Source organism: Helicoverpa armigera, chromosome 11 (assembly GCF_030705265.1).
Source record: "Helicoverpa armigera isolate CAAS_96S chromosome 11, ASM3070526v1, whole genome shotgun sequence".
Classification (NCBI taxonomy): domain Eukaryota; kingdom Metazoa; phylum Arthropoda; class Insecta; order Lepidoptera; family Noctuidae; genus Helicoverpa; species Helicoverpa armigera.
In genome coordinates this window covers 1,517,924-1,544,957 of record NC_087130.1, presented here as the reverse complement: position 1 = coordinate 1,544,957, position 27,034 = coordinate 1,517,924, and the positions used below count along the sequence as shown (strand labels likewise).

The window sequence follows — 27,034 nt, the reverse complement described above, 5'->3', positions numbered from 1 at the left end:
CACTGGCTCGAGTATAAAAATTCATATTTATCTATGATACATAAGCGGACCGATTTAGATTCAATTCAGAAGTTCCATTACCTAAAGTCTTCGCTTACGGGTTCCGCACTCCAAATAATAAGTGCATTGGAGTTCACTGCAGCCAATTATACTCACGCATGGGAGCTTTTGGAAAATAGGTACCATAATAACCGATTGCTTATTCACAACCATGTCAAATCTTTGTTTACTGCACAATCTATTAACAGAGAGTCTCCTTCGCTAATTAGGAAATTAATAGATTTAGTCTTACGTAACTTGCGAGCGCTCAAATCCCTTGACGAACCCACGGACACCTGGGATACTTTAGTTATATATATTATTGTATCGAAACTCGATTCAGCTACTGAGCGTGAATGGGAGAACTTTAAGGGCACGATATCATCGGATTTTAATAAAACTAAAATAAAGTTAAATGATTTGCTGAATTTCTTACGTAATCGGGCTGACATGTTGGACATGATTCATAACAATCATACTCGAAATACGAATAACAAGCCTAGCAATACGTCTGAAGTCAAAAAACATACTAGTGCCGCCCATATACCGCAGTTACATAGTTTTGTGTCCACGCGTAACAATAACAATACGATTAAACCCGAAAAATCGAAGAATGTTTGTGTTATGTGCGGTGAAAAGCACGCATTGTTTATATGTTTTAAATTCCTTAATTTAACAGTTTCTGATAGAATTAAATTCGTTGATAATACGAGGGATTTGTGTCGTAATTGTTTACGAACAGGTCACACAATTTCAGAGTGTTTGTTTGGGCCATGCAAGCAATGCAAGGACAAACACAATACTTTACTACATAAGGATAAAAGCCATGTTATTGCATCGGTGCCGGCAGCTTCAACGGCGAGTGTTGATAGGGAGCCGGTTTCTGTCGTCTCATGTGCTTTGAATTTTGTAGACAACACCAGTGCCTCGCCAATCGAAGATGCGTCTTGTGTCTCAGTACCACAAGTGTTATTGTCGACCGCGATAGTTGAGGTTCTTGGTAGTGACAACAAATACTATACGGCTCGCGCATTGATAGACGGTGGTAGTCAGAATTCTTTCATTTCGGAAAGGCTCTGCCAACGTTTAAACGTATCATTAATACAGTCCACTATACAAATTGCAGGTGTGGGAAACTCGGTTTCACACTGTAATAAATTATGCGATATTACCATGCGATCAAAAACGAGTAACTTTAACATTCAATTGCAATGTTATGTTTTGCCGAGCATTACAACGAACTTGCCGGCATCTCATATTTATTGCGACACTCTCCTCATCCCGGACAACGTATGTCTCGCGGACCCCACGTTCAACATCCCATCAGAAATCGATTTGCTGATTGGTGCTGACGTTTATGGGGATTTATTGGAAGCGGATAGAATTCGATTATCAAACGGTCCATACCTACAAAACTCAAAGGTGGGTTGGCTAATTTCAGGTCCTATATTTACAACCAATTTACGCGCGAATAAGGTTCATTGTCATTTTACACAACAGTCGAATGTTGATACACACTTACGTAAATTTTGGGAGCTAGAAGAAGTTGTAAATTCGGGTTCGGTATTAACCGAAGAAGAACGTCAGTGTGAGGAATATTTTATTAAAACCACTACACGAGATAATAGTGGCAGGTTCTCAGTTCGAATACCATTGAAGGAATCAGCTGATGCTCTTGGTGATTCATACGAGAGGGCAAAATCACGTTTCTTGTCATTAGAGCGGAAATTAGATAAATCCCCTTCGTATAAAAGGTTATACAGTGACTTTTTACGGGAATATAATGACCTAGGGCATATGTCTAAAATAAACGAATACGCATGGCCGCATTATTTCCTACCACATCATGGGGTATTCCGCGAGCACAGCACTACAACAAAACTTCGTGTAGTGTTTGATGCTAGTGCCGCAACCACCTCTAATAAGTCGTTAAATGACATACAGATGATAGGCCCTCCTCTCCTAAACGACATCTTTTCCATTTTACTTCGTTTTCGGCAGTATAAATATGTTGCCAGTGCTGACGTGGAGAAGATGTATAGGCAAGTGCTGGTTCAGCCCGATCAGCGTGACCTACAACTGATTTTATGGCGGGAAACCGCATCGGATGAATTAAGCGTATATAGACTTAATACTGTGACATACGGAACGGCGTCTGCTCCGTACTTAAGTATGCGCTGTTTGCGTCAACTAGCACTAGACACGGATGATAAAATTATTGCCAGAGTAATAAATGAGGATTTCTTCGTCGACGATTTAATAACAGGAGAAGACGACCCTCAAGTGTTGTTGAATATATGCGAAAAAACGTCAGAGATTTTAAAGTCTGCTTGCTTTCCGTTACGAAAATGGACATTCAATTTTAATGTTAACAAAGAAGTATTTAAGGAGTTATCGAGCGGTGAACACTGTCAGAATAAAACACTCGGTTTAGGATGGCAAGTAGATAAAGATATGCTTTATTTTACCACCAACGTAGGAAATACGTCAAAGGTCACTAAACGAACAATGATGTCTGTGATATCACAAATCTATGATCCGTTAGGTCTTTTAGCGCCGACAATTATTATAGCAAAAGTATTGCTACAGAAGTTATGGCTTTGTAAAATCGATTGGGATGATGCGGTCCCAACCGATATTGAATGTTTGTGGAACCGATTTATTCAAAACCTGTCGTCTTTACAGAACATCCGGGTCCCTCGTTACGTCATGAGTGAACATGTACTTAACTGCGAATTACATATTTTCACTGATGCGTCACAGAATGCGTATGGGGCTTGTGCGTACATACGCACGTACTCGGATCAATCATCGGTATCAGTCAAATTATTATGTGCAAAGAGCAAAGTGGCCCCCGTAAAAACAGTGTGTACTATTCCGCGGCTTGAACTTTGTGGTGCTTTGCTCGGCGCGCGGCTATATCGTAAAATTTTAAGTTCGTTAAGGCTTACGTTTACAAAAGTTTACTTTTGGACAGATTCCACCATAGTCATGGGCTGGATTAGAATGCCTCCTCATAATTTAAAAACGTTTGTCCAAAATCGAGTGTCTCAAATAAACGATCTTACGGGAGACGCGATTTGGTTGCATATTAAAGGCACAGATAATCCTGCAGATATTGTGTCGAGGGGCCTCCACTTAAACGAACTCCAAGACAATGACCTGTACTGGGATTCTATAAAACTCGATCAACAACTCGCATTTCACTTCGATTCGTAATGTCATTTCATACTTTAGGGGAGGTAGGGGAGGGATGGGCACTTTTTCACAATTTATTGCATAAAAAATCAGATTTTACAGATCATTATCAACTTTTATTGCCATTTCTTATATTCGGCTAGATATAATGAAACAGCTTTCCTAAAAATTACAATCAGTTTCAACATTACGAGATATTTAAACGGTTTTATTTAGCTCACCCCGTTTGTTTTATTATTTATTCTTGGATCAAATTTAGTAATTCAAATTTCACCCTCTTCCTGTCAATATGATGTTTTAGTTATAATTTGTTATTGTAAGGAATTTGAGGCAGCTTTTAAGTATAAAATAAACAGAAATCTCTAAATTCGTGCTGTGAATATAATCTATGCTTACCCTACGAAAGAAAATACTGACAGCGCCAATTTGCCTTTCTTGCTGATTTTGAGGAAACCTTATATATTTTTTTACTACGGCCGGATTGTTCAGAGCTTCCACTACTTCATTTATGCAACGAGATGCAGACGGTTGCGATAAATAAGTTCTGATGCCCTCTTTAATAACCTTCTGGTAACCGCCACTAGCCAAGAATGATAAAGTACATAGTATCTGTGAAACAATAAATCAATAAAAAATGTAATACCTACTTTATCTGGATTTAGTGAAAACAAAATTGAGACCAATTTGGTTATTTTCATGCTTAAGAGAATACCAATATTATAACTGAAGTACAGAGTCTTTTGAAAACATATCAGCTGGCGGGGAAACCACATAAAGGGAATACTCCTTATTAAGAACTAAGTGTTTTTCTTATTATTGTGTGCTTGATTACAATTTTTCAACTATAAACTGTGTCAATACTTACTTTTACACGAGTTGTAAGTCCTTTGCCTCGACGTTTTGTGGGCTTTATCAGGGGCAGTAAATCAGACTCCAGTTGGTCAATTAGCTCCTTTGACAATCTATATATGCTCACATAGTCATCATCGCGAGTTAATAAAGATAAACTACGAATTCTAGCAGATTGTTGACGCTTTTCTAAATGAGGGTTTTTGAAATTTTTTCTGCCACCGGGTGGCGCCACGTATGCGTCTGGTCCAAACAGCTGTCAAATAGTATGGAATTGTAGGTGCCGAACTTATTGTTCATTGAAATTCTGTTATATTGGAAGTGTTATTGATTTTATTATGGACTACGGTCAGAATAAGGTTTCCGAACTAAAAATTGAGCTAAGAGAGAGGGTGCAAAAGTCACTGGTACTAAGGAAAAGCTTGTTGAAAAATTTGTTAACACAATATGATTTAGTTTTTTTTATTTACTCAACCGCAATAGTAAAACAATAATGCAGTGCTTTAATTATAAAATAAAAAAAACACTAAAATCGTTCACTATTCATAGTAAAGATAAGCACTTTGACAGCTATTAGACCTGACGACTCGGTGCTGCCACCTCGTGGATTGCCATTTTAGAAAACCCTCATTATCTAAAGCATGAGCTTCTTCTAATAAAGATTTAAGCAAAAACATTCTAGCCATCGTTAAAGGTAGGCACTTAATCACTTTAAAACACTTAGAACTTTATTTAAACACTATTTTAAATATAATAGTCTCTAGATCAAGTTGGCAACGGTACCTGAAACAAGATTCTATAAAGGATTTTTCGCGCAGATTTATAACCTCACAAATTTTCACTGACGAAGAAGAGCAAAAATTTACAAATTATACATTACATGGTATGTCCAAGCCTCCCTACCATAGGGAGCATTGGACACTTTTGACTTAGTTTATGAAAAAAAAATCGGTAAAAAAACTTTTAAGTTAAACGGTTTTATCTTATGTGCACTGAAAACTAGAAAATAAAAAATAGTTACTTACCTGTCAACCTACGTAGGTGGTCCCGGTCATATTAGACAAAAATAAAAACGTGGGGCCCATTAACTATTGCTGTAGTACTCTCTTCTAAAGGTATAATAGGTGTGGATTGCATCGACTTACTATAATTGTAACTGGAGATTTTGACAATCAATAATTAATAATAGAAAATACACATACCTTTCATTAGTTTTCTCTTTATAACGATCCGAAACCGCAACAAAATATTTAAGTACTTTTACGAGTGTTTGTTCTTGACAACTCACAGAAATGACAGATAGTCTATGGATGAACACCGTTACCAGTCGGTAACGTAAACTACCCAATAAAAAAAAACAAAACTATGATCAGAAATCAGAATAAAAGGACCCCCCTTTTATTCTGATTTCTGATCAGAATAAAAGGACCCCCCTTTTATTCTGATTTGATCATGTCTCCCAACTGCCCATCTCTCCCCTACCTCCCCTATAGATAGACAGATTTTGACAGATCTGTCAAAATCTCGACTTTGATTTAGTTCAACTTGTCAACACGCTCGATAGTGTAGCGCTAGTGTAGTTTGACAATGTCAATCACGAAACTTTAAGGTAGAATTCCGTGGGTCGCGATTGTCGCAGCCGCGCGCGACAAAAGTCAACCTATGAAAATGTATGGCACCGCTGCCGAGGGCTGCGACAGTCGCGCGCGGACGACGAATTTCGTGAGCCGCTCGCGGCCGTACGCTTCTCAACATGGTCTAGCGCTTAATAACATCTATAGAATTTTAGTAAAACCAGAATTAAATTTTTGACAATGCCGCGAGCAGCTTACGAAATTCGTCGGCCGCGCGCGACTGTCACGGGCCTCGACAACGGTGCCATACATTTTCATAGGTTGACTATTGTCGCGTCCACGGAATTCTACCTTTAGATCGAAGTCGAAGTGAGAGTGATGTCGAAGTGAGTTGTGATATTTTATAGAATCGACATGCTGTGGTGGCACGGGCCAGTCTTTTTACAGAGCCATGACATTGAATGGTCAAATAATGTTGTCATAGATAAGGAAAAATTTCCCGAATTAAAGGTTCAACATGCGAGTATGGTGTGTAGTAATCAGAATAGTGATTGTTTAGTAGATTTTAATAGATTTTCTTCATTCAATCGGCTGCGTCGAATGTCAGCCTATGTAATTGTAATTCTTTCGATAACAACAGAAACATCCTATTCTGTTGTGTAGTAAACATAGACTGACTATGTTGATATTTGCGCATGAACATAAACAGTTATTGCATTGTGGGCCTCAGCAACTCTTGGCTTCTGTGCGTGAGACTTGGTGGCAACTTGGTGGGAGAAACCTAGCTAGGAAAACTGTCCACGATTGTGTCACTTGCACGCGACTTAAGGGAAAAATTGTACAGCCTCTCATGGGTAATTTACCCGCTGAACGCCTGGAAGCTGGGTTCCCCTTTATGCGTTGTGGGGTAGACTATGCGGGTCCAGTGATGATATTGAATCGAAGAGGGAGGGGTGCAAGTCTCACTAAAAGTTACATATGCTTGTTTGTTTGTTTATGTACCCGTTCCATTCATCTTGAACTAGTTACAAGTCTATCAACGAAAGATTATATACTTGCTTTGAAACGTTTTATATCCCGTAGGGGTAAACCAGCTGAAATTATGTCGGATAACGCAACAAATTTTGTAGGTGCTGAACGAGAATTTGTTTCATTCATTGAAAGTAACAGTAGCGATATTGATGATTTTACTTCAAATAACAACATTAAATTTAGTTTCATTCCTCCGTATGCTCCTCACTTTGGCGGTTTGTGGGAGGCAGGGGTGAAATCGTGTAAGCACCACCTGCGACGCGTAATCGGTTCAGCTAATCTCACTTACGAGGAACTCAGTACGGTATTGGCACAAATTGAAGCCATCCTCAATTCCCGACCCTTAACTGCCCTGTCCACTGATCCTAACGACCTCCAACCCCTCACACCAGCCCATTTCCTTATCGGCCGGCCATTGACTGCTCCAGCCTGCAGAGATCTGACTGAAATATCGATTCATCGATTAATGCGCTACGACGTTATTGAGCAGATGAGGCAAACGTTCTGGAAACGATGGGCGAAGGAATAAGTGGCGGAGTTGCAGACGCGCACTAAGTGGAAAACTCGTCAAGATTCTCTTGCTATCAATCAACTGGCTTTGATAAAAGACGACAACCTGCCGCCACTAAAATGGAAGTTAGGGAGAATCATACGAATGTATCCTGGAACCGATGGTATCTCAAGGGTGGCCGACCTACTGACGTCATCGGGCATCACACGTAGGGCATTCTCGAAAATATGCCCCCTGCCAGTGTCACCATAGCAGACGATGTGTCTGCTAATCCGAAATGTTGGAACCGGCTGTTTCCAAGGCCGGGGCCATGTTGCCGCCATGTAAACGACGGCATGTAAACCTGCAACGTGCTGCGTGCGCCGCGGGACTTTGGCTGTCACATTCTGTCATCTTTTGTCATGGAAGAAAATTTTTCTTTTCCCAATTTTATTTTGTCTCAACAAATTGTAAACGATTAATAAACGATTTAAAGAAAAACGAATATATGCGTATCAAACATAGGAAAGACCGGTTGTCCTAGTTAATGTGAAACTTTTAACATTTGCACACACTTGGGTACTTTTGACCAAAAATAGGAGGTGTTAGGTTCTCAACGCTTTTATTTTCTTCTTAATTTCTGTTAACACCCTAAGGTACTATACTAACCTTGATAAAGTCTCGTGCGAATTACATACCTGACATACCGCGCAATATGAAAACGTGGGTGATGACGTCACATTGCCCGCACCGGCGCACGCGCCGCCCTTGACATAGACACTGCTCTCTGTCAGACTGGTTCATGGACAATAAAAGGAACATTGTGGGACAAGTTTAAGGACTCGGTAATCAACGAAAATACATTTATTTGAGAGAACATGACGCATATACCAGAATAAAAGCAGTATCATAGATTAATGTAGAGATAGATACGAAATAAAACAAGGACAATAATTGGAAATCTTATAGGGAGGAAATAATAGCAAATCTTTGTCATACCCACGCAAAGCTGTCGTCACTCAGCCTAATATTGTAACCCTGAAAGAAACAGAGTCCCAATACTTATTTTCAGTATTGGAACTAGGCAGATAACTAACTGATCTGTGAATCTGTGTTAAACCAAATTTAAACTCTTACTTTATGAGCTACTCTTTTCCGGGTAGTTTCAAAATAATTTCATTATGCCTGCCATTTTATGTGACCACTAGCAACTGGTATAGGTTGATAAAGAATTTGAATTCGTAGAATTAACCAGTAACCACTTCCTTTACTAGTAGCTGTTTAACCACTTACGAACCCTACAGTGAAATTAACCTTTATTTAATTAGTAAACGTATCTGTTATTGCAGTGATTTGTGCATACTCTATAATATAGGTATCTTTATGAATCACGATGACTGTCTCTTTGATTGGAGTTCTAAGTTAATCTGTCTGATCAAAGTGTAGGTACCTACATCATTCTAGGTCTCTAGGCTATCTAGTCAGTCAGGTTTATTTGAGCCCTAAGTGGATACCTGATCACAGATTATTAATAGTTACAACACCTACCTAGATCTATGGGAGTTCAAATCAAAGTAAATATTTCAATATGTAAATTCACTTTTTTATTGTATTAGGATGTGTTTGTTATTTGTATTCATTCGTTTCAAAATAAGCACATAAATCAGTCCGTGGTAATAAATCATGACAACCGTATAAAATCTAAAAAGCTACTTTACCCCCTATTTATTAAATAGTAGGTATTCTTTTTTCAAGACTATTTATTACAACCTGACATTTGAAACGAAAACAAAAGTATTAGTCATCAAAAATTATATGAACAATAAGGTCAAGTAAGTTCAATTTTCCCTAAAGATTACTTAGGCAATTAGTTTCCTCACTAACTCACTACTTAACAAAACTGTAAGTTTGACGTCCCTCCAATAGTCCCCATCCATAGTCCAATTTTTAAACCCCCAACGCAAAAGTGACGGGGTGTTATACAAATCCATTTTGATTTGTGACCGAAGGCAGAAGCTACATCGTCCTCCGAGCCTTTTTCCTAACTATGTTGGGGTCGGCTTCCAGTTTAACCGGATGTAGCTGAGTACCAGTGCTTTACAAGGAGCGACTGCCCTACCTGACCTCCTCAACCCAGTTACCCGGGCAACCCAATACTCTTGGTTAGACTGGTGTCAGATTTACTGGCTTGAAGCTACTTATTAAAACATAAATTAATACTTCTGCAATCCGGTATCTACCAGTGTTTATTTGAAAACTTCATTCTAAAAATGTTTATTCATCTAACTTGTTCTGCAATTTTAACAAATGACATTTGTTTCACAGACGCAGTACCCAAGATTTTTTTTGGTTTAATGATGAATCCTCTACGATTTATTGCTGTTTATAGACTATGGTTATAAATGACATTTATTTATCGATAACTTTATCTAATATTAGAGTATTTTAAAGTTTAGGTATCCTCAAAATAAATGACGCATTTAAATATAAGCAAGTGTAGGTAAATACATAGGTAAAGTTTATTTCAAAATCCCGTTACATTATTACAAGCTGTAACTAGATGAGTTGTGTACTGTAGGAAATATCAGGACATAAGTACTACTTCAATAACAGTATCGTATTTCCCTTTAAATCCACGCAATCTTTGAGGAAAACTAAACAGTACATATAGCATGCAATGTGCGTATCTGTGCGTCATCGAAACCAAAAATGACATGTGTTGAATCACGTAGCAAAGGACATTTCTTTTATAGGTTTATTTAATTTGTTATACTTTATTCAGCTGATATTTTGGGTGAAATTCACCAACTTTATAAACACTTTTAATGTATTTCTCGACTCTAAGCTTTAGCTAAGCCAAATTACAGGATCAAAATACAATATTAAATTTTACAGTTATAACAGCCTCTGAAATGTTAGTTAGAGTAACATATTACAAACTAAACTTATTTAAGTTCGAGATATAATGGTCTAAACCGACATAGTTTGGACTTTTGCCAAGCACGCTGCTGATACTTGAAACTTGAAGGTCTGAAAGACCAGACTTCGGAAAATAGTAAAGACCTCCTTTTAAGAATGGAAAGGATATTTAAGACAAATAAAACTTAAGATTGAAACATTTGTCGGAAAGCCGTTATGTACCTATTAGTATCATCCTCCGCGCCTTTTTCCCAACTATGTTGGGGTCGGCTTCCAGTCTAACCGGATGTAGCTGAGTACCAGTGCTCTTTGCTTTTTGCCGTTATGTACGGAAACAACAAAAAAAGACGTTTAGAATATACTTTCATTACATTATCCTTATTTAAGATTATCCTTGCCTCAATCCTTGATGATGATGTCCTCCTAGCCGATTATCGGCTACGGCGGCTGCTCTCATGTAAGGAGATTAGCCAACTACGCAGGACATATTATAGTGCACGAGCATTTGCGCAGACACAGGTGCACTCACTTTTCCTTAACTCTCATAGCCCGATGGGACGGTAATCCGACACGACCGGAGAGAGATCAGGCGCAGGACCGACATTTACGTGCTCTCCGATGCACGGGTGTATCAATCACCAGTTTCCAGGCTCCGGGCTGCTTTGTGAAAGTCTTCTAAAACCCACAAAGCGATTACGGCCCGACTCGGGAATCGAACCCGAGACCTCGTGCTCAGCAGCCGCACTTGCGACAGCTAGACCAACGAGGCAGTTGCCTCAATCCTTACGCATACGGTAAATCCAATACGCCAAGTTTCCTTACAGCTTAGTTTCCTGTTCAAGTATACTTATGTATCATCTTAGATATTATGTGACGTACATTTTGAAAACATCACACATATATATAAAGGCAGAAGTTTTTTATAGATACGTGTGTGTGTTGGTATTTCTTTACGCACAAATGGATCAACGGATTTTGATAAAACTTGGCAGTAGTATGGCTTATAGGTAACTAAATAACTACTGATATAAAATAGCCATATACTTAAAGGCTACTTTTTTATCTGGGTGCAGTGATAACGCAAAGCTTAGAAAGCGGGAGAAACCGCCGGTGGAAGCTAGTGTATAATAAAAGTCGTGTACATGTTACAGCCAAAGTGATTAAATATATATTATACATAATGACTGGTCATTGTATATAATACCCAAATTGACTAGACAGTGTGATAGATTAATCACTTTATCTGGATCTAATTCATAATAGCTGGTCAAAGTTAGCCAAAGTAATAAATATGGTATAATCGTCTGACTACTTACTAATTCTTAGAAACGGCACGTCAAGTTATTATCGACTATTTTTATAATAAATCATCAAATGATTCCTCCGACTGGGGGAGAGCAGCGTGAGGCACTCAGAGAGCGTGAGCGTGAGCGTGCAGCGGGAGGTCAGACTGTTAGTGGCTTAAACAACGCGAACCGCCGAGACGGGTCCGTGTCTCCCAGGAGACGGAAGGCCGATAAGGCACCCGAACTCATCGCACAGGCTCTCGTCTACGGTGGCTGGGAGTCGTCTCGAGATGGAGAGATGGAGACGATGGCATCCCAGTACCTCTCGCCCCGGACCTTGGCTTGAACCAGGGCCGGGTGCGAGAGGTCGCCGCTGCCGACTGCCTGGACGAGGACACGGCGGTGCTCTTCCCGGGCACACTCCGGGCCGTCGCCGTCGGTACAGTGGCCCGAGCCACACTTCAAAGAGGGGACTTTTCGCTACTATCATGGGGTGCACTGTGCTAACTAGCCTTTTTCGAATTGTATTAAGTTCAGCTACCAGGCACTTTAATTACTTAACATGAAATAATAATCTTTACCTACTTGTTTTATTACATTATCTAAGTCTATGGAGATATTATATAAAATTGCTAGTTAATGTGATTAATTATGTGTCAATTATCACTTTATCCAAATTGAGTAGATATTATAAATAATAGCTAGATAATATGTATAATATGCGGACTTACTACTTTGGCTGTAACATACATATAAAGAATACAACTCACGCTATAATTGATAAACAATTAGCAAATTATGAAATAGAATTTTAACTACAAACAAGGAAAAATATTACGTAACTTCTAATTTGGGAAATTCCCCCAAAGGGCTAGTTTTCCTTTTACCTAGAAACAAGTTTGCTAATTTCCAATTTAAATTCTTTACCTAGTTTTAGCAGAAATTAATTGACATATCAACCAGCCTGGTTAAAAAACTTTAGGTGGGGACATTTCAGTCCGATAAGGTAAATATTGTTCTTAGAAACAATCGACTATCAAGAAAAACAAGAGCTTTATGTTTATGCTTTCCAAATATCATAGAGCACCTGTTGTGTGACGTTATTAGTATAAAAACAGAATCCAATATCGTACCTAATTAATTAATTAAAATCTAATCTTTATGAATATAATATTTTATTATATTGACCTGTAGGTAGCCCGAAATCTAGTTTAACCTGTTATTTTACTCAAAAATGACATGGCGACACGAAAAAAACAAAGAATAAATTAATAAGGTTTGTTTGATAGAATATTCAAAACAAATTAATAAGGCACAGTTAATCATTATGTTACCTACAGCTTTAATTTAGCTACTATTCGAGGCTCCGCAAATCTTGGTAAACTCAAGGAAAATGTGTGAGATATCCCTGAGAGAATAAATACGACGAAAAACGCTTGAAGGAAATCATTGCAACGCAGTCAGCCTTCAAGAATAGGAAGGCCGGATTTTAAACCGTCTTAAAAATCGTTTTTTAGAACTCTTTTTGAAATCTGACAGTTCTGTTGACAGTTCAGATTTTAGAAAAGTTTGTGGTGTCTTTTGTTTTTTTTTTTTTTTATTTGAAAGTTTTTAAGAACTGTTTTTGGATACAAAATGGTTGTGGACAGTGTTGTTTTGGTGAAAATGAAGAGGCTTTCATCTCTGTATTATGGGGTATGTGCATTTACTAATTATCAATTATGCATTATAATTATTGAGCTTCATTTTTATAAGTACTATATTTTCATATAGTACTTATAAATGCTTTAATAACGATTTAATTATGAACTTTTCTCATGTACCTTTAATGTAAGATTGTTCATCTTTTGAAATCTGACCAAGAACCGTTTTTTGAAGTTTATCCTACAATTTACTCGCTATCAAAACTCATCTAAGTACTTTATTTCCAAAACTGAATTATGTTACCGGAATTTAAAATATTGATGGTAATAAAAAGTCTTATTCAGGTACTTATTTTGATTACTTTTCCTTTGCGGTTTCACGTCCTATCTTGTCCTTGACATAAGGGACTTTACCGCGTAAAAAAACAATATGGCCGTATCCATTTAGATGTTACAAGATATGAGACAAAGGATTTAATAACTACAATCAAGTTGAAATTACGACGAGCATAATTCAAGGACTTGAAAAGAGGAAGTCGTAAAGTCTTATTTACAATTTAATCCATTTTCTTTTATTTATCTTAGTTTTATAGGCAGGTACTATTTATTGGATAATTTTCGGACATGCTAAATACTTTTTGAATAAAGTAGCCGTTATTTAAACACTGCTTTTTAGTTCTGACGTACCTATTTTACTTAAAGATGTTTACATATTTTTTTAGTTTTTCATTAATTTGTGCACGAACTTTGACATTTTGTTTTACTGGTAAAAGCAAGTGTAATCTAGTAGTGTCATTTGTAAGGCATTCATAGACATGTAGATACGTACAATGGTAGAAACCTTGAATTCCAACAATTGGGCTTAACCGATGAATCAGGACCAAAAATGTAGAGCATATTGTTGCGAAATGCATCACCTATGGGCGTAGACTACTAAAAGTAGTAAAAAGGTTACATTCACTAAAAAGTACCTGGTACCAGTTAGTCATTGAAAATAGTGAGTCAATAGTTAATTGACTGGTAGTTTTTGAAACCACACCTCAAGGAGCGGAACTCCTCAAATATTGGTGACAAATATTGGCCCCAAAATTGGGTCAGGACGATATATTATTTCGAGGTCAGGTTTATAGAGCACTTTGAGAAAAGGTTTATTGGGAACATAGTGGAATCTTTTCGATTTGGTGAATGGTCACTTTCTTACCTGTAGTTTTCCGGAGGGTTTTTCGCCGGAAAAAACAACTAAGAGTGCTACTTTATTAACTCAAGCAGTTACTTTTTACTGACTTGAAGTTTTTAGCGGAATTCTTAAATATACTAAACAGTTTTTAAATTAACGAATACTACTAAAGTTATGATGTCTGTAAAAATAAAGCTACTGAACCAATTAAGATTGAATTAGGCTAGTTTCCTAAAAAATAATAATTACTCCGTCTTGTAGATTGTCCAAAATTAAGCGATACGTATTTTTTCTTTTTTAAATTGGATCAGAACTTGTTAAGATATAGCGTGTTAAAGTTGAGTGTGACGTCACAAGTTGCTACAATTTTCAGGACACTGTGACGTAAAAGGCCCCCACTCCTAATTTTTGAAGCGTATTATCTTTGTCATTTTATGTTTAATTAAAAAAAGAAAAAATACGTATCCAATATTTTTTGATTATCTAAAAAGCGGACTAAATATTATTTCATTATTTCGACCCTGGAAACTACCCTGTTGCTACTTTGAGTAAAGACATACCTACATATAATTCTTTTATCCGGGTAGGTACCTATATGACGTAGTATCAGCTACTACTAATACGTACAAAAATAAAACAAGAACAATAGATGCAAATTACTTGTATCAATAATTTAGCTTATTATCACGAAACCTCAACATACATACCCACCCACAAACATACTTACATAATTATTTGCAAACACGTGGCCATCCATACATCTACATACATACATATACCTACTACGTATGTTTCTACATATGCAAATGCATTTGTACATACAATGCATGCAAGCCGGAAGTATTTTGTATGCATCAATCTTTATAAGATACGGTTTTTATGGGTCACCGAGTCTGACAGTTGACATTGTGACATTCTGTCATCGTGTCATGAAAATATAGCTTGACAATCTTGTTAGAGGTTGTAATTACATAGTTTGTAATTAGTTGTATCCGGGGGTCATGTTGTGCATATTAATTGAAGATTGCTCATTAATAATAGATATTACTTTTATGATTATCATGAAAGCAAGTATTATTGTTTATGGTAAAATGGTAGGAAATTGGATAGTTTTGTAGCTATCGACTGTCTGACTTTTCTCCATAAGCATTTATTAATACCTATATAATTGATTGTTTTAGATATTATTGCAATATTAAAACGTTTGTATAATATAATACTTCGTCTATGATACAATTTAAACTGCAGTCCACCCGATATGTAAACCGTTCTTAACTCAGAACGTGACTACGCTGATCCGATTTTAACCATAGTTTCATATCTAGCATAGACAATTCTGATCTGATATAGATACTCGACTTTTTTATACAAGAGACATAAACTAGTTAATATTATGGGCAAATCGGAAGTAAAAATATATTAATAGAAAATAAAAGAACTTGACAATGTTGATCGTTAAAATTATATGGGTATGTTATGTCTTCCGGTAACAGTCCATGAATATATTAAAGGGAGTAGGTACATATGCATATTTTAATGTTTTACAATTTTCGCAAAGATGGCGCGCTCTTGGTTGTTTTTTGCTCTACATAAAGTATCCGCTTTTTAAAGAACATCTTGATACCAATCAAAGTTTTCACTCGCCCTGTGTGTGCATAAATACCTGATCTTTGTAATGCGCCCATTACAGTGTCACATACTTATTCTCTCTATCTCTCTAAGTCGTGTCCGCAGACTTAATTGCATGAAATTATTTTGGCACAAATTAAATAGGTACTGGAAAATTATCGCGCAGAAATATTTAATCTACACTTTGTATTACTCTATTATGATTAAATTACTTCATGAACTATTATTTTAGATTGTAAGATGAGCGAGCATGTGCAATGGGGTCAAATGTTGATTGCTACTAGGTTAATTGCCAATAACTATTGTTATTATTTTGTTTGTAGAATATAACTATTCCTTCATCCAAATAATAAAAGCCGACAAAGAAATTAAGGTTTTTAAGCCGTCAACTTTCAATCATTATAATTTTTTGCCATTTAAAAAATAAGTGCTTTTGAATTGAAAATAAGTACAAACGGTAATTAAATCAAACAAAATTGCATTTCCTTATAGAAAATAATCGTAAAATAAATACGTATTTTACGTCAGCACTGCCCTTTGCCCTTGCAATTATAAGAAACGAAGTTATTATTGAACGTTGGAATATATTCTGTCACTTCGGTTTTATTGTTTAAAGTGGAGGAATGATGACACTTTGTTGACAGCAGTATAAGAGAGTCATAGCATTTCTGACAGGTCAAATAAACATAATTTTATTAATGCAGTTATACTGCGACCGTTTTTGGTGCAGTTGACAGTTGCTGTTAGTTCCCTTGAAAACTGACAGCTGTCAACTGCACAAAATATTCGACACATATGTGAACATCACCTAGTTGGACGACTCCAAAACTTAGGTTCCGTAAAGAAGAACTGGCACGGAATTGACACTCTTTTTTTAGATTTTTTTTTCAGTTTATAAAATTGTAATTAAAATACACTTTCCACTATAGTATAATTTATCACTAGAATGCTTTGAAAATTACATTAAATTCACTATTATGTTTCAAGTTCAATGCCCAAGCAAAAGGGTTGTCTAACTAGTAACTTGTTTTCTTGTTAACTGGACACTAACCCCCCGACTGGTATTGAGAAACCCATTGAAAAGTCTAACAGCACAACAAAAATAATAAGCACATCAAAACTTCAGGAAAATCTTAATATGATTATGCTAATGATACAGGTACTTAATTACTGATTAGAGTCTAGTTTTTCTTATATGCCTTTCCTTAATATACCACTAGAAGTAGGAAGGAAAAGTCTACTTGTTCCGGAAAATGCCATAAAGTCTACAATGTATTTTATTGTTTAATGAATCTTTAATTATTGTCATAGGAATCTTCATTTACAAAGATATTTACAGAACTACAAATAATTACAATAAAAATTTAAACTATTCTTGTAGGAACTTAAAACTGATTAATTAATATCTAATTAACCATCTAAGCATAGTCATGCTGATTCCTATCGATAATTTTTTCACCAACATATCGATTATCGATAAATTGACATGTCTTATCTCTGTCAGTTGTTAAATTATTATAATTCTTGTTCCATATACGTTGATAACGTGTGTCTTTAAAGGAAATGTACTAGGCAGTGAACTGATATGACCTTAGTACGGTCGTAAAGCGTTCAATATTGTCTATATATAAATTGAAAGAGGTTGTATTTCTTATTAAATTCTTTTTTGTTTAAAAAATCGTAAATCATGTGATACAAGAAACTTTAGGAGGTAATGTAACCAAAAACTGATGACATAAAAATTACCTGCTACATAATGTTGAAAATACGATATTGTTTTGCACACATCATCATCATTTGACGGTAATCAAACTCTGACAATCTGCAATTTTCAGTAATGTTTGTGACTCATATAAAAAATACTCAAACACTACCAATTTGCCTAATGGTTAATTTAAACAATGCGCTACTTCAAATATTTTTTATTAAAATACCAAAGAAAACCAATTTTCAGGTCATACAGTCACGCTATAGCCTAAAATTTACGTTACTCTTTTCATGTTTACAACGTCAAATACCGGTTTCTAGTACAAGCATAATATTATGTGAAATACCGTCAACGTCGTGGAAGGCGGGAATGTAAACAAAAACTTCGAGTGAAACCGGCGGACAAGCTACACATAGTTGTAGGACGCATGCGTCAAAACCGTACTTAAAACATATTCGCATGTTTCCTGTAAATACAGCTTTGTGCGAGTCAGCCAGTCGAGCTGACGTGCCAGTGCCGTGCCGATATTCAGAAAAATAGGCCGTCGATACAGTTTACGTGTGCGTGAAAAAAAATCGAAAGTAATCTCTATTAGTTCGAATTTTAAAATACGCGAGTAAACGAAGAATTTGGCGGTTTATTTTCGAATTGAGAATCTTTTGTGCCCGCAAGAGACGCTGTTTTGTTTTTTTTTTCTTCTATTTACGAGAAATTAGGTAAGTTTTTAAATAGTGTTATCCTAATTAAGTTATTTGTAAATTAATTAATACTCAGATATTTTAAGTGAATTTAAGTGATTTAAAACTTATTAGTGAAAATGCTGAAACGCCTCGTCAGGCACTGATCATGCGAAGATTTTCTTTTTAATGCAAACTTATTTTATTTACTCTATCAATCATTTTGCAAATATGCACTTTTATGAATGACAGATAATATTAGGTACTTTACTTTGTGAATGAATCAGAAGAAAAATATTGTTTTTTTACAATACAATAATTGAATAGAATTTAATTGTTAAATAATTGAGTTATCGTCAATACTCGTGGTAATCTAATCTTGAACAAATGTTGGGATAAAGATATAACATCAAGGGTGTTAATACATAACATACCTAAAATTATGCGTACGTGCGTAATATTTAACACGTACCTACTTAGTTGAAAGAGTTTTTTTTGCAAAGATTATTAGGTACTATGAAAAGAGTTGTAAGATCTGAAAGAAAATATTATGTAAAATTAAATAAGTAATCATATTCTTAGAAAAAGTCTTTTCATCCCTCAATGTCATAGAATAGATATGATAATATTTTATTTTGTCATCAACCATTACATACTTCAGTTACTTCGAGGTTAGGAACCCCAAAGTAGTTACCTACATGTTTTACAAACAATAGCTTATTAGAAAAATGTTCTACAAACCAAAACCTAACTGCCGATAATTTATTTGCGTAGTCATCCAACAAAATGCATTAAAATATTTCAGCACATATTCCCGACTTTCTTTTTAATGATAGCGTTATTATAAACAAAACAAATGCCCTCATTCGACCCCCAGTCTTTAATCAGACCTATAATAAATTCCCCAGGATGCCTATAATTTGCAAATAGACCAATAAAACGTTATAAACATCGGCTATAGATTATGACTAAGCCGACTGCCCGATAACGGGTGATAGCTTTTATTAACTAACATGCGTCTGTCTTTTGTCTTGCTAATAATCTAGCTCGTACAAAGGTCCCCTGTACTTTATTCTATGTACGTATAATAAAATATTATAGTCATGCTATGAAGCCCTGATAATTATAATTTACTTTTTACTGGATGCCGACCCCAACATATGTAGTTGGGAAAAGGGCTCGGAGGATGATGATGATGAAATGAATTTACTTTTGATCAATATAGGGCTCTCTTTATTCACAAAATATTTACATTAATTGAAAATAAAATAAAATAAACTTATATATATATATACAACTTAAAACTAATACAGTGCACCTTTTGATCATGAATTTATAGCTACAACTTTATAAGAAAGCATTTTTTTGGGGTTTTTCAGGTTGCTTAACTATCGAAAATGGCTCCTATTTTATTGCTTGCTTTATAGAAGAGTATTGTTCTGTTATTTATTTATTTTCAGTCAGAAGTGACGTAGAATTCGTAAATATTTGAACCCACATCCTCCTGAAATGAAAGGCGTATAACAAACATAAACTTAGGTAGGCATGTTTAGTTAGATCATGCATTTTTTTATCGTAAAAGCCTTATGACACAAAAATATTCAGGGTGCAGTTAAATTTAACTTGATAGACGCTACCTATCTCAAGTATTTTGTCATTTTACTGATATTTTACGATAAAAATACCTCGTGAGGATTTGTCAAGAGATAGTTACTGAGAAACTGTTGTCAAATATACCTCTTGTTAACCAGTATATCAGGCACGAGGATTAAACATTACGCGTATCTTCTTAACAGCACTTTGATAAGGAATTTACGAGTTCTTTAGATAGACGTAATCTTCAACTGTTATGAAACTATGTGACAGATAAATGTTGAATACGTACACTATTTTTATATGTGTTTTGAAGAAAATGTTGGAAATAGAGATTAGGATTTTTTACTACTGCAAAAGGTTCACCAGTTTCATCCCCATTTTAATTTAATGAGCCCTGTCTGACGTCATCTTAAAATCATTTTTCCATCTGAAATTTGTCCTTTTATATAATGCAGGAAAAGCTTCGAAATCGTTTTTCGGGGACAGACAATATGTGTCTGTTTTGATAAACTTTAATATTAACCTTAAGGTGGATAAGGACAAGGATGCATTCTCAATTTCAGCAGTATTTCAGTGCCAGCGCCATGACTTACCATTATCCCACTCTATTTCGAGACCTTTTCTATTCTTTTCCGCAATTATCAGTGTGTCCTTTAACTATTTTCAGCATAAGTTTCTGAAAATAGATTTCCTTTAATTTTGTAACACCACCTCTAAGAACCTTCAGATAGTGTAATGGTAGATTTGTGCAGAAAATCAAAACAATGCTGTTTATGTTTATAGTTATACACACGTTTGGCTACTGCGTTGTTTTTATTTGTACTATCTACCTATCTTGTCTATGTTTAGAATTGAACGTACAGTTTAACCAGAAGTTATATAACTCTTTTTGTCAAATACTTAAGCCTGAAAGAAAAATGTTCAATACAAAAGTTTGTCTCGTATTGACTTCAAGTAATCAGTCTTTCTACTTTCCCTATATTGTTTCTTGATTGGAAGCTAAAACTTTTCGAAATCACGCTGAAATCGCTTTTTAAGGCCTAGCAACAACATTTCGTACATTGACCCGAACAAAAATTTCACAGAAATGGAAGAAAAATGTTAGGTTCAGGTCTTATTATAAAAACAGTAGCGTTCGTGTTTATCGGTCAAGAAAGTAGTAGTAGGAAACCATTACAAAACCGTACCTAAATAGGTCTTTGACCTTTCAATCAAATGGATATTTCAAACAACACCTAATAGGTACCTACATACTTACTTAAGAAGATATAAATTACTAGGAAATAGTACCGACTTAGGTATACCTCAATGATTAGACAAAATACACAGGCCTGCATTACATGACGTGATGAGAGTCATGTAAGTAAAATTACTAACATAGGTACCTAAGCTTTCTACAGTCATAAGAAGTCATAACATTAAACATGATTGAACAGAAGTCAGAAAATTAACCCAAACTATTTCGTCTTACATGAAATTGTAAATTGAATAAAATGGCGTCCGCATTCCTGTTTCGAATCGCAATAAATCACACGTTTTACTGTTTTATTGACAAATCGTTAATTGAAATTGGTAGCGTTTAGAGTCCATTGCAATGGAAAATTGTAGCAATTGAATAATTGCTGCGTTCTGAATGGTTGTCGCTCTAAAAACACGCGACTTCGCCCATATCTACTTACGGACATCGTCGCCCGGAAAACCGAGCGGAAAATAATATATTATGCTTTCCTCCGAAAAATGTCAGACGTATTTTCTAAATTGTTTTGTTTTATTTTATTGTTCCATCAAAGGTTTCAATAGAAAAACTCCACATCTCACAGGTCTGTTAAATATACTTAATTTTACAGTATTTATACGAATCGTCAAATATCAATAAAACCGGTAAATCAAAATTCTAAGATTTATCAGGTTAATTTTAATACATTGAAGATGTCACAAGGAAATGCTAATTTTCATTATCGCCGAGTATGAATTCTAAATCAATTTAAAATTCTTCGTAATCTGCATTTTTGTTTGTGTGTTCGTCTGATGTGACTTGCGTAACAAAACTGCTGAACCTATTGGTTGACAGATACAAGAGCCTCAGAAAAGGCATTTTTACTTTAAACCCGGCTGCGGTAAGTTATTCTCCCGAGACAGATGTACCTATTGATAGAGGTAAAACTACTTCGCAGTTCATACTGTACTAACACTACCCATAAATAACAGGACTTGTATTGATAAAAAGGGTACCTACGATATGACCCAATTTTCAGTCTATAAACGTCTGAGGACGAACGATTCTCTTTGACCTGTAGACTGGTGAGATAATATGGCCTTTTCACTTTATGCTCGCTATCTATAGTTCAAGGATATAAGTCAAGAATATTCTTTGATTTATTTATTACTGTAATGGATGAATATGGATCTGTCTAAGGACATATTTACATGACGTAAAAATAAACTTATTTAGAAACGGCAATTACTCCTGCTGAGCGAGCGCGCCTACTGGCTGTGGGTAGATGGGAGTCGGGGCTTTGGCTACAGGCACTACCGTCGTCAAATATTGGCACCATGTTTGACGATACAACTTTCCGCCTCGCTACTTGCTTACGTATAGGAGCACCGTGCTGCTCCCCTCATCGCTGCCACTGTGGTGAGGCTGTCACCAGCCTCGGACACCACGGCCTGTCGTGCAGCCGCAGTGCGGGCCGTATTGCCCGGCATGCAAACATCAATGACATTATACGTCGAGCTCTTGTTGCCGTCGGGGTACCAGCTGTATTAGAACCAAACGGCTTGGCACGCGACGACGGTAAGAGACCAGACGGCATGTCGTTATTCCCTTGGAAGATGGGTAGGCCTTTAGTATGGGACGCAACCTGTGTCGATACTCTTGCGCCATCACACCTTCCAAGTTCTGCGTGCTGTGCTGCTGCTGCCGCTGCGGCTGCGGAGAACCTCAAGCGGCGGAAATATAGTGGCCTTGTCGGAAACTATATTTTCGAACCGTTTGGGGTTGAAACCCTCGGGTCGTGGGGTCCGAATGCCCACATTCTATTTAAAGATCTCTCAAGGCGGCTGGTTGACGCTTCTCGTGACCAGAAGGCTGGCTATTACCTCGGATAAAGAATCAGCATGGCGATCCAACGAGGTAATGCTGCCAGCCTCTTGGGCACGCTCCCAGTTGACAGCGATGGGGACGAATTTTTTGACGCTTTTTAGTTGTTTGTTTTACTAGGATAGTTTTTGATTTTTATTGTAAATATGTATTGTAAATACGAGTATCTATGTAAATAAAAATGTAAGTAATTTATACATATATACTAAAAACAATTATAAAATGGCATCAAAAAACTCCTCATCGCTGCCCACCGGAAGTGTACCCAAGAGGCTGGCAGCATTGCCACGTTGGATGGCAATGCTTAATTTTTGACCAAAATAAAAACTAGCCTTTGATCTTGATAGTAATCTTAGGAACCACTGGTCCGATTTGAATTTTTTTCAGTGTCAGACGAAAACTAATACTTATTTATCCAGATGTGTGAAGTACATATGTACCTATCTAGTTATCTTGGGTTGCAGGTTGAGCCACGGGTGGAAGCTAGTATGGTGATAAGTTAATTAAGATATCGGTAATAACTAGAATTGGTAAAATCCCGCTGTAATCTAATCTTCCTTCGTGCCTAATTGACGCCATGATTATTCCGCTACGATTATCATTTATTAAGATTTTTTCTACGAAAATCCATGTTTTGTGGCGTTTTAAATACAGGTAGATAATAATCTACATGTAATAAGCTAGAGAACTAATAATAAGCTAGAGAACCTTTGAAAACCATGCTATCTCTTTTGCTCATCATTACCATATCTAAAAGATGATCTGTTACCTATACTGAATTGAGATTTTTTGACCAGGTGTTGAATGAATGTACCCAAGTACTTAGATAGGTACCTACTCAGAGACAAAATTGTGTCATATAACACTTAATCAGTAAATAACGTCATTTACGAACAGAATTATAAAGATAGGATAAACTTTATTCGCGAACACCACACTGAAATTATCGTACCTATATATCTACGATAAAATATTTAGGTATGATATAGCAAATAATACAGATATTGTCAGTTTTCGGTTATCATTATCGCAGATCCAGTTATCGAATTGTTCCGAATAAACTAAAGTACCTACGTTCATATTTTGAACAACATAATATCACTTGAACCATAGCTTGAACGATGAGCTAATTTTATCATATGATCATCATCATCATCTCAGCCATGGGACGTCCATTGCTGAACATAGGCCTCCCCCTTAGATCTCCACAGATACCTGCTGGAGGCGACCTGCTTCCAGCGTCTTCCGGCGACCTTTATAGGGTCGTCTGTCCACCCTGTTGGTGGACGTCCTACGCTGCGCTTGCTAGTCCGTGGTCTCCAATCCAGCACTCTTCGACCCCATCCTTTTCCAATTGTCTTTTATTTCTAGCTATTTTAAAAGATGTATTTCAAATTCTCAACGATATGCTGAATAGTAGATTGACGAAATTCAAATAAATAAAATGCGTTTAGCCTTTGTTGGAAGTGAAAATTATCACATAAGTTGGGAGAAAGCAAAAATCAAGCTTCATGCACATAATAAATAAAATCGAGATGGAAATGAAGATCTTTCATAATTTCTACGTTTGTTTCATTTTTATGAGTAGGTAATTTCACATCAATGGTTTTTACCGGGTGTGTTATATGTAGTTGTTATAGTATGTAAATGACCCATTTATTTAAGGTAAATCAAATAACATATTTTATTTAACTGCTATTGAATACATTAACTAATAAAATAGGTATTTACTTAATTAAATTCGTCTTTATCCTGTTTACTACAAGCATTTGTGATATCAATGAGTTTCTAGTTAATAATTGTAAACAATGATTATTCTGTTATTTTAAGATTCCTAATTAATCAGTTTATCTATACATACTTAACATACCTAATAAAGAGGATAATTTTGTTTGTTTGTACCATAAACACTCTGAAAGAACTGAACCGATTTGTATATTAATTGTTGATACACTCTATCTGAGTAACATATAGCCTATATTTATCCAGGTATGGGCATTAGTTCTCAAGGGACGCGGGTGAAACCGTGGGAGATCGGCTAGTGTTTTAAATTGCTTCAAATTTTCACAAACTAGTAGTTAATATTTTCCTTATGTAGGTTAGGCTAACATTTTAAACTAAGTATTTAAGTTATCGTCTGAGTCTGCTATAAAATGTGTAGGTTTTGAAACTCATTTTACTATGACTACTTACTTAAGCACTCGTAAAATAGTCTGGCATTTAACAAAAAGTTTAACGCAACATTACTAAGAAAATGAGAAAAGCTTTTGCTTGAAATATGCTGGCTTTTCCCCCACTGTCTTTTTTGCAGCTTGCATATTTTTGCCTAAATCCATTCATCATCATCATCTCCCGAGACTTTTCCAAACTATGTACCTATGTATGTGTCGGCTTCCAGTTTAATCGGATGCAGCTGAGTATCAGCATTTTACAAGGAGCGACTGCCTATCTGACCTTAACCCGGGGATCCCAATACCCCTTGGTAAGACTGGTTGTCAGACTTCTGACTCGTAACGACTACCAAACATTTATATAAATAGGTATGTTATTAATATATCCTAGCTTATTTCGCAATATACAAAAATATAGATAAGTATAGAGTGTTAGACGAATGACAACATACAATTTCTAAGACCTGGATCGCATGGTACAAATGAATCTTCTAAACAAAAACTAAGCAGTTCTGATCACACTATAATAATAGGTCTAACTTCTTCGAGTTCTTAGTAAGAAACCGTCAAGCATACAATTTGCATTTTTTCTGCCAAAATCGTCGCGTGTTTTGAGTTGAATAATATTTGAATGTAATGTTATTTAAGTATGTTAAAATGTTAGGTACCTAAATTAATGGCATGCACGGTAGTTAAATGATTGTTCTTATAACGCTCCTTTATGATGCTTATTTGAAAGAGATCACTGACCTACCTGTGTTTACAGTAAAACAGTAAATATGAGTTGGTTCCACATCTCTTTAACCATTTGCTATCGAGCTGTTGTTACATTTGTATACTTAATACCTAATGTGTTTAATTAAAAAATAAAGTGATCGCGAAACCTACATAGAGTGCAGTAACTATCTACCATCTTTGCAATTCATAATGATATTGCAATTTTACATAATATCTTTCGGCAATGCTTCTTTGATGCGATAAAAAAGAAATTCTTCAATTAGGTTAGACGAAAGGACAATGGGCACAAATATATGGGACCTGGTATACCCCACCAATAGGAATGTCATATATATCATTGGATAGGTCTTTTTATGTAGAACAATATTTACTATGACAGCTTTGCTGAAATGTTTGTCCGTTCTGAGATATAGATCAAAAACTGTGCAAAAGTTAGAACTAAGTAATCTATTGATAACTCAAGTTTTTAAAGGAAAATCTAAGTACTACTACTAAGTGTAAGTCTTGTAAGTGCTACCTGCTGTGCCCGTTAGGGTCCATAATTGTTACTATTATGTATCATTTCAACCTTTTATTGTATCAACTGGATTTTGGGCGTAGTGAAAAACCGCACCAATAGCAAAGTCATAGATATCGTTAGATAGGTCTTTTTAACTGGAACAACATTTACTATGGCAGCTTTGTTCTATTGTTTGTCCGTTTCTCATTACGCTCAATATAAAGTTGGTACAGTAAAAAGTTGAAATGTTAAATAACAATAACAGTTATGGGCCCTAACGGGCACAGCAGGTAGTACTTACAAGACTTACACTTAGTAGTACTTAGATTTTCTTTTAAAAACTTGAGTTATGAATAGATTACTTAGTTCTAACTTTTGCACAGTTTTTGATCTATATCTCAGAACGGACAAACATTTCAGCAAAGCTGTCATAGTAAATGTTGTTCTACATAAAAAGGCCTATCCAATGATATATATGACATTGCTATTGGTGGGGTATACCAATCTGCCCATTGTCCTTTGTGTCAAGTTAGGTTTTATTAGAAAATCAGACAGACATGAGAGAAGGAGAGAACTTTCGATAATTTTTTTAGTTTTTTTTTAATGGCCCATCTCCAAACTGACCTCACCAAATGCATTTTCGCCTGACATAAAGCCCACAAAAATACCTCATAACAATTTTATTTAAAAAAAATGCATTTCTTACACA

At 35.9% G+C, this 27,034-nt stretch overlaps 1 protein-coding gene across 4 annotated transcripts in view; it reads left to right on the top strand.

The window, feature by feature from the left end:
* LOC110373684 (facilitated trehalose transporter Tret1) overlaps nucleotides 1–27,034 on the top strand; it is a 62,812-nt gene that overhangs the window by 19,560 nt on the left and 16,218 nt on the right. The window contains exon 1 of one of the 4 annotated variants that reach the window (XM_049850519.2): nucleotides 12,960–13,082. The exons of 2 other annotated variants lie outside the window; for them this stretch is intronic. In XM_049850519.2, coding sequence (XP_049706476.2) covers nucleotides 13,023–13,082 — 60 coding nt within the window. In that variant the 5' untranslated portion in view covers nucleotides 12,960–13,022. Of the gene's footprint in view, nucleotides 1–12,959; nucleotides 13,083–17,979; nucleotides 18,261–27,034 lie in introns of those variants that run through there. One more of the 4 variants, XM_021331019.3, reaches the window with a different exon arrangement.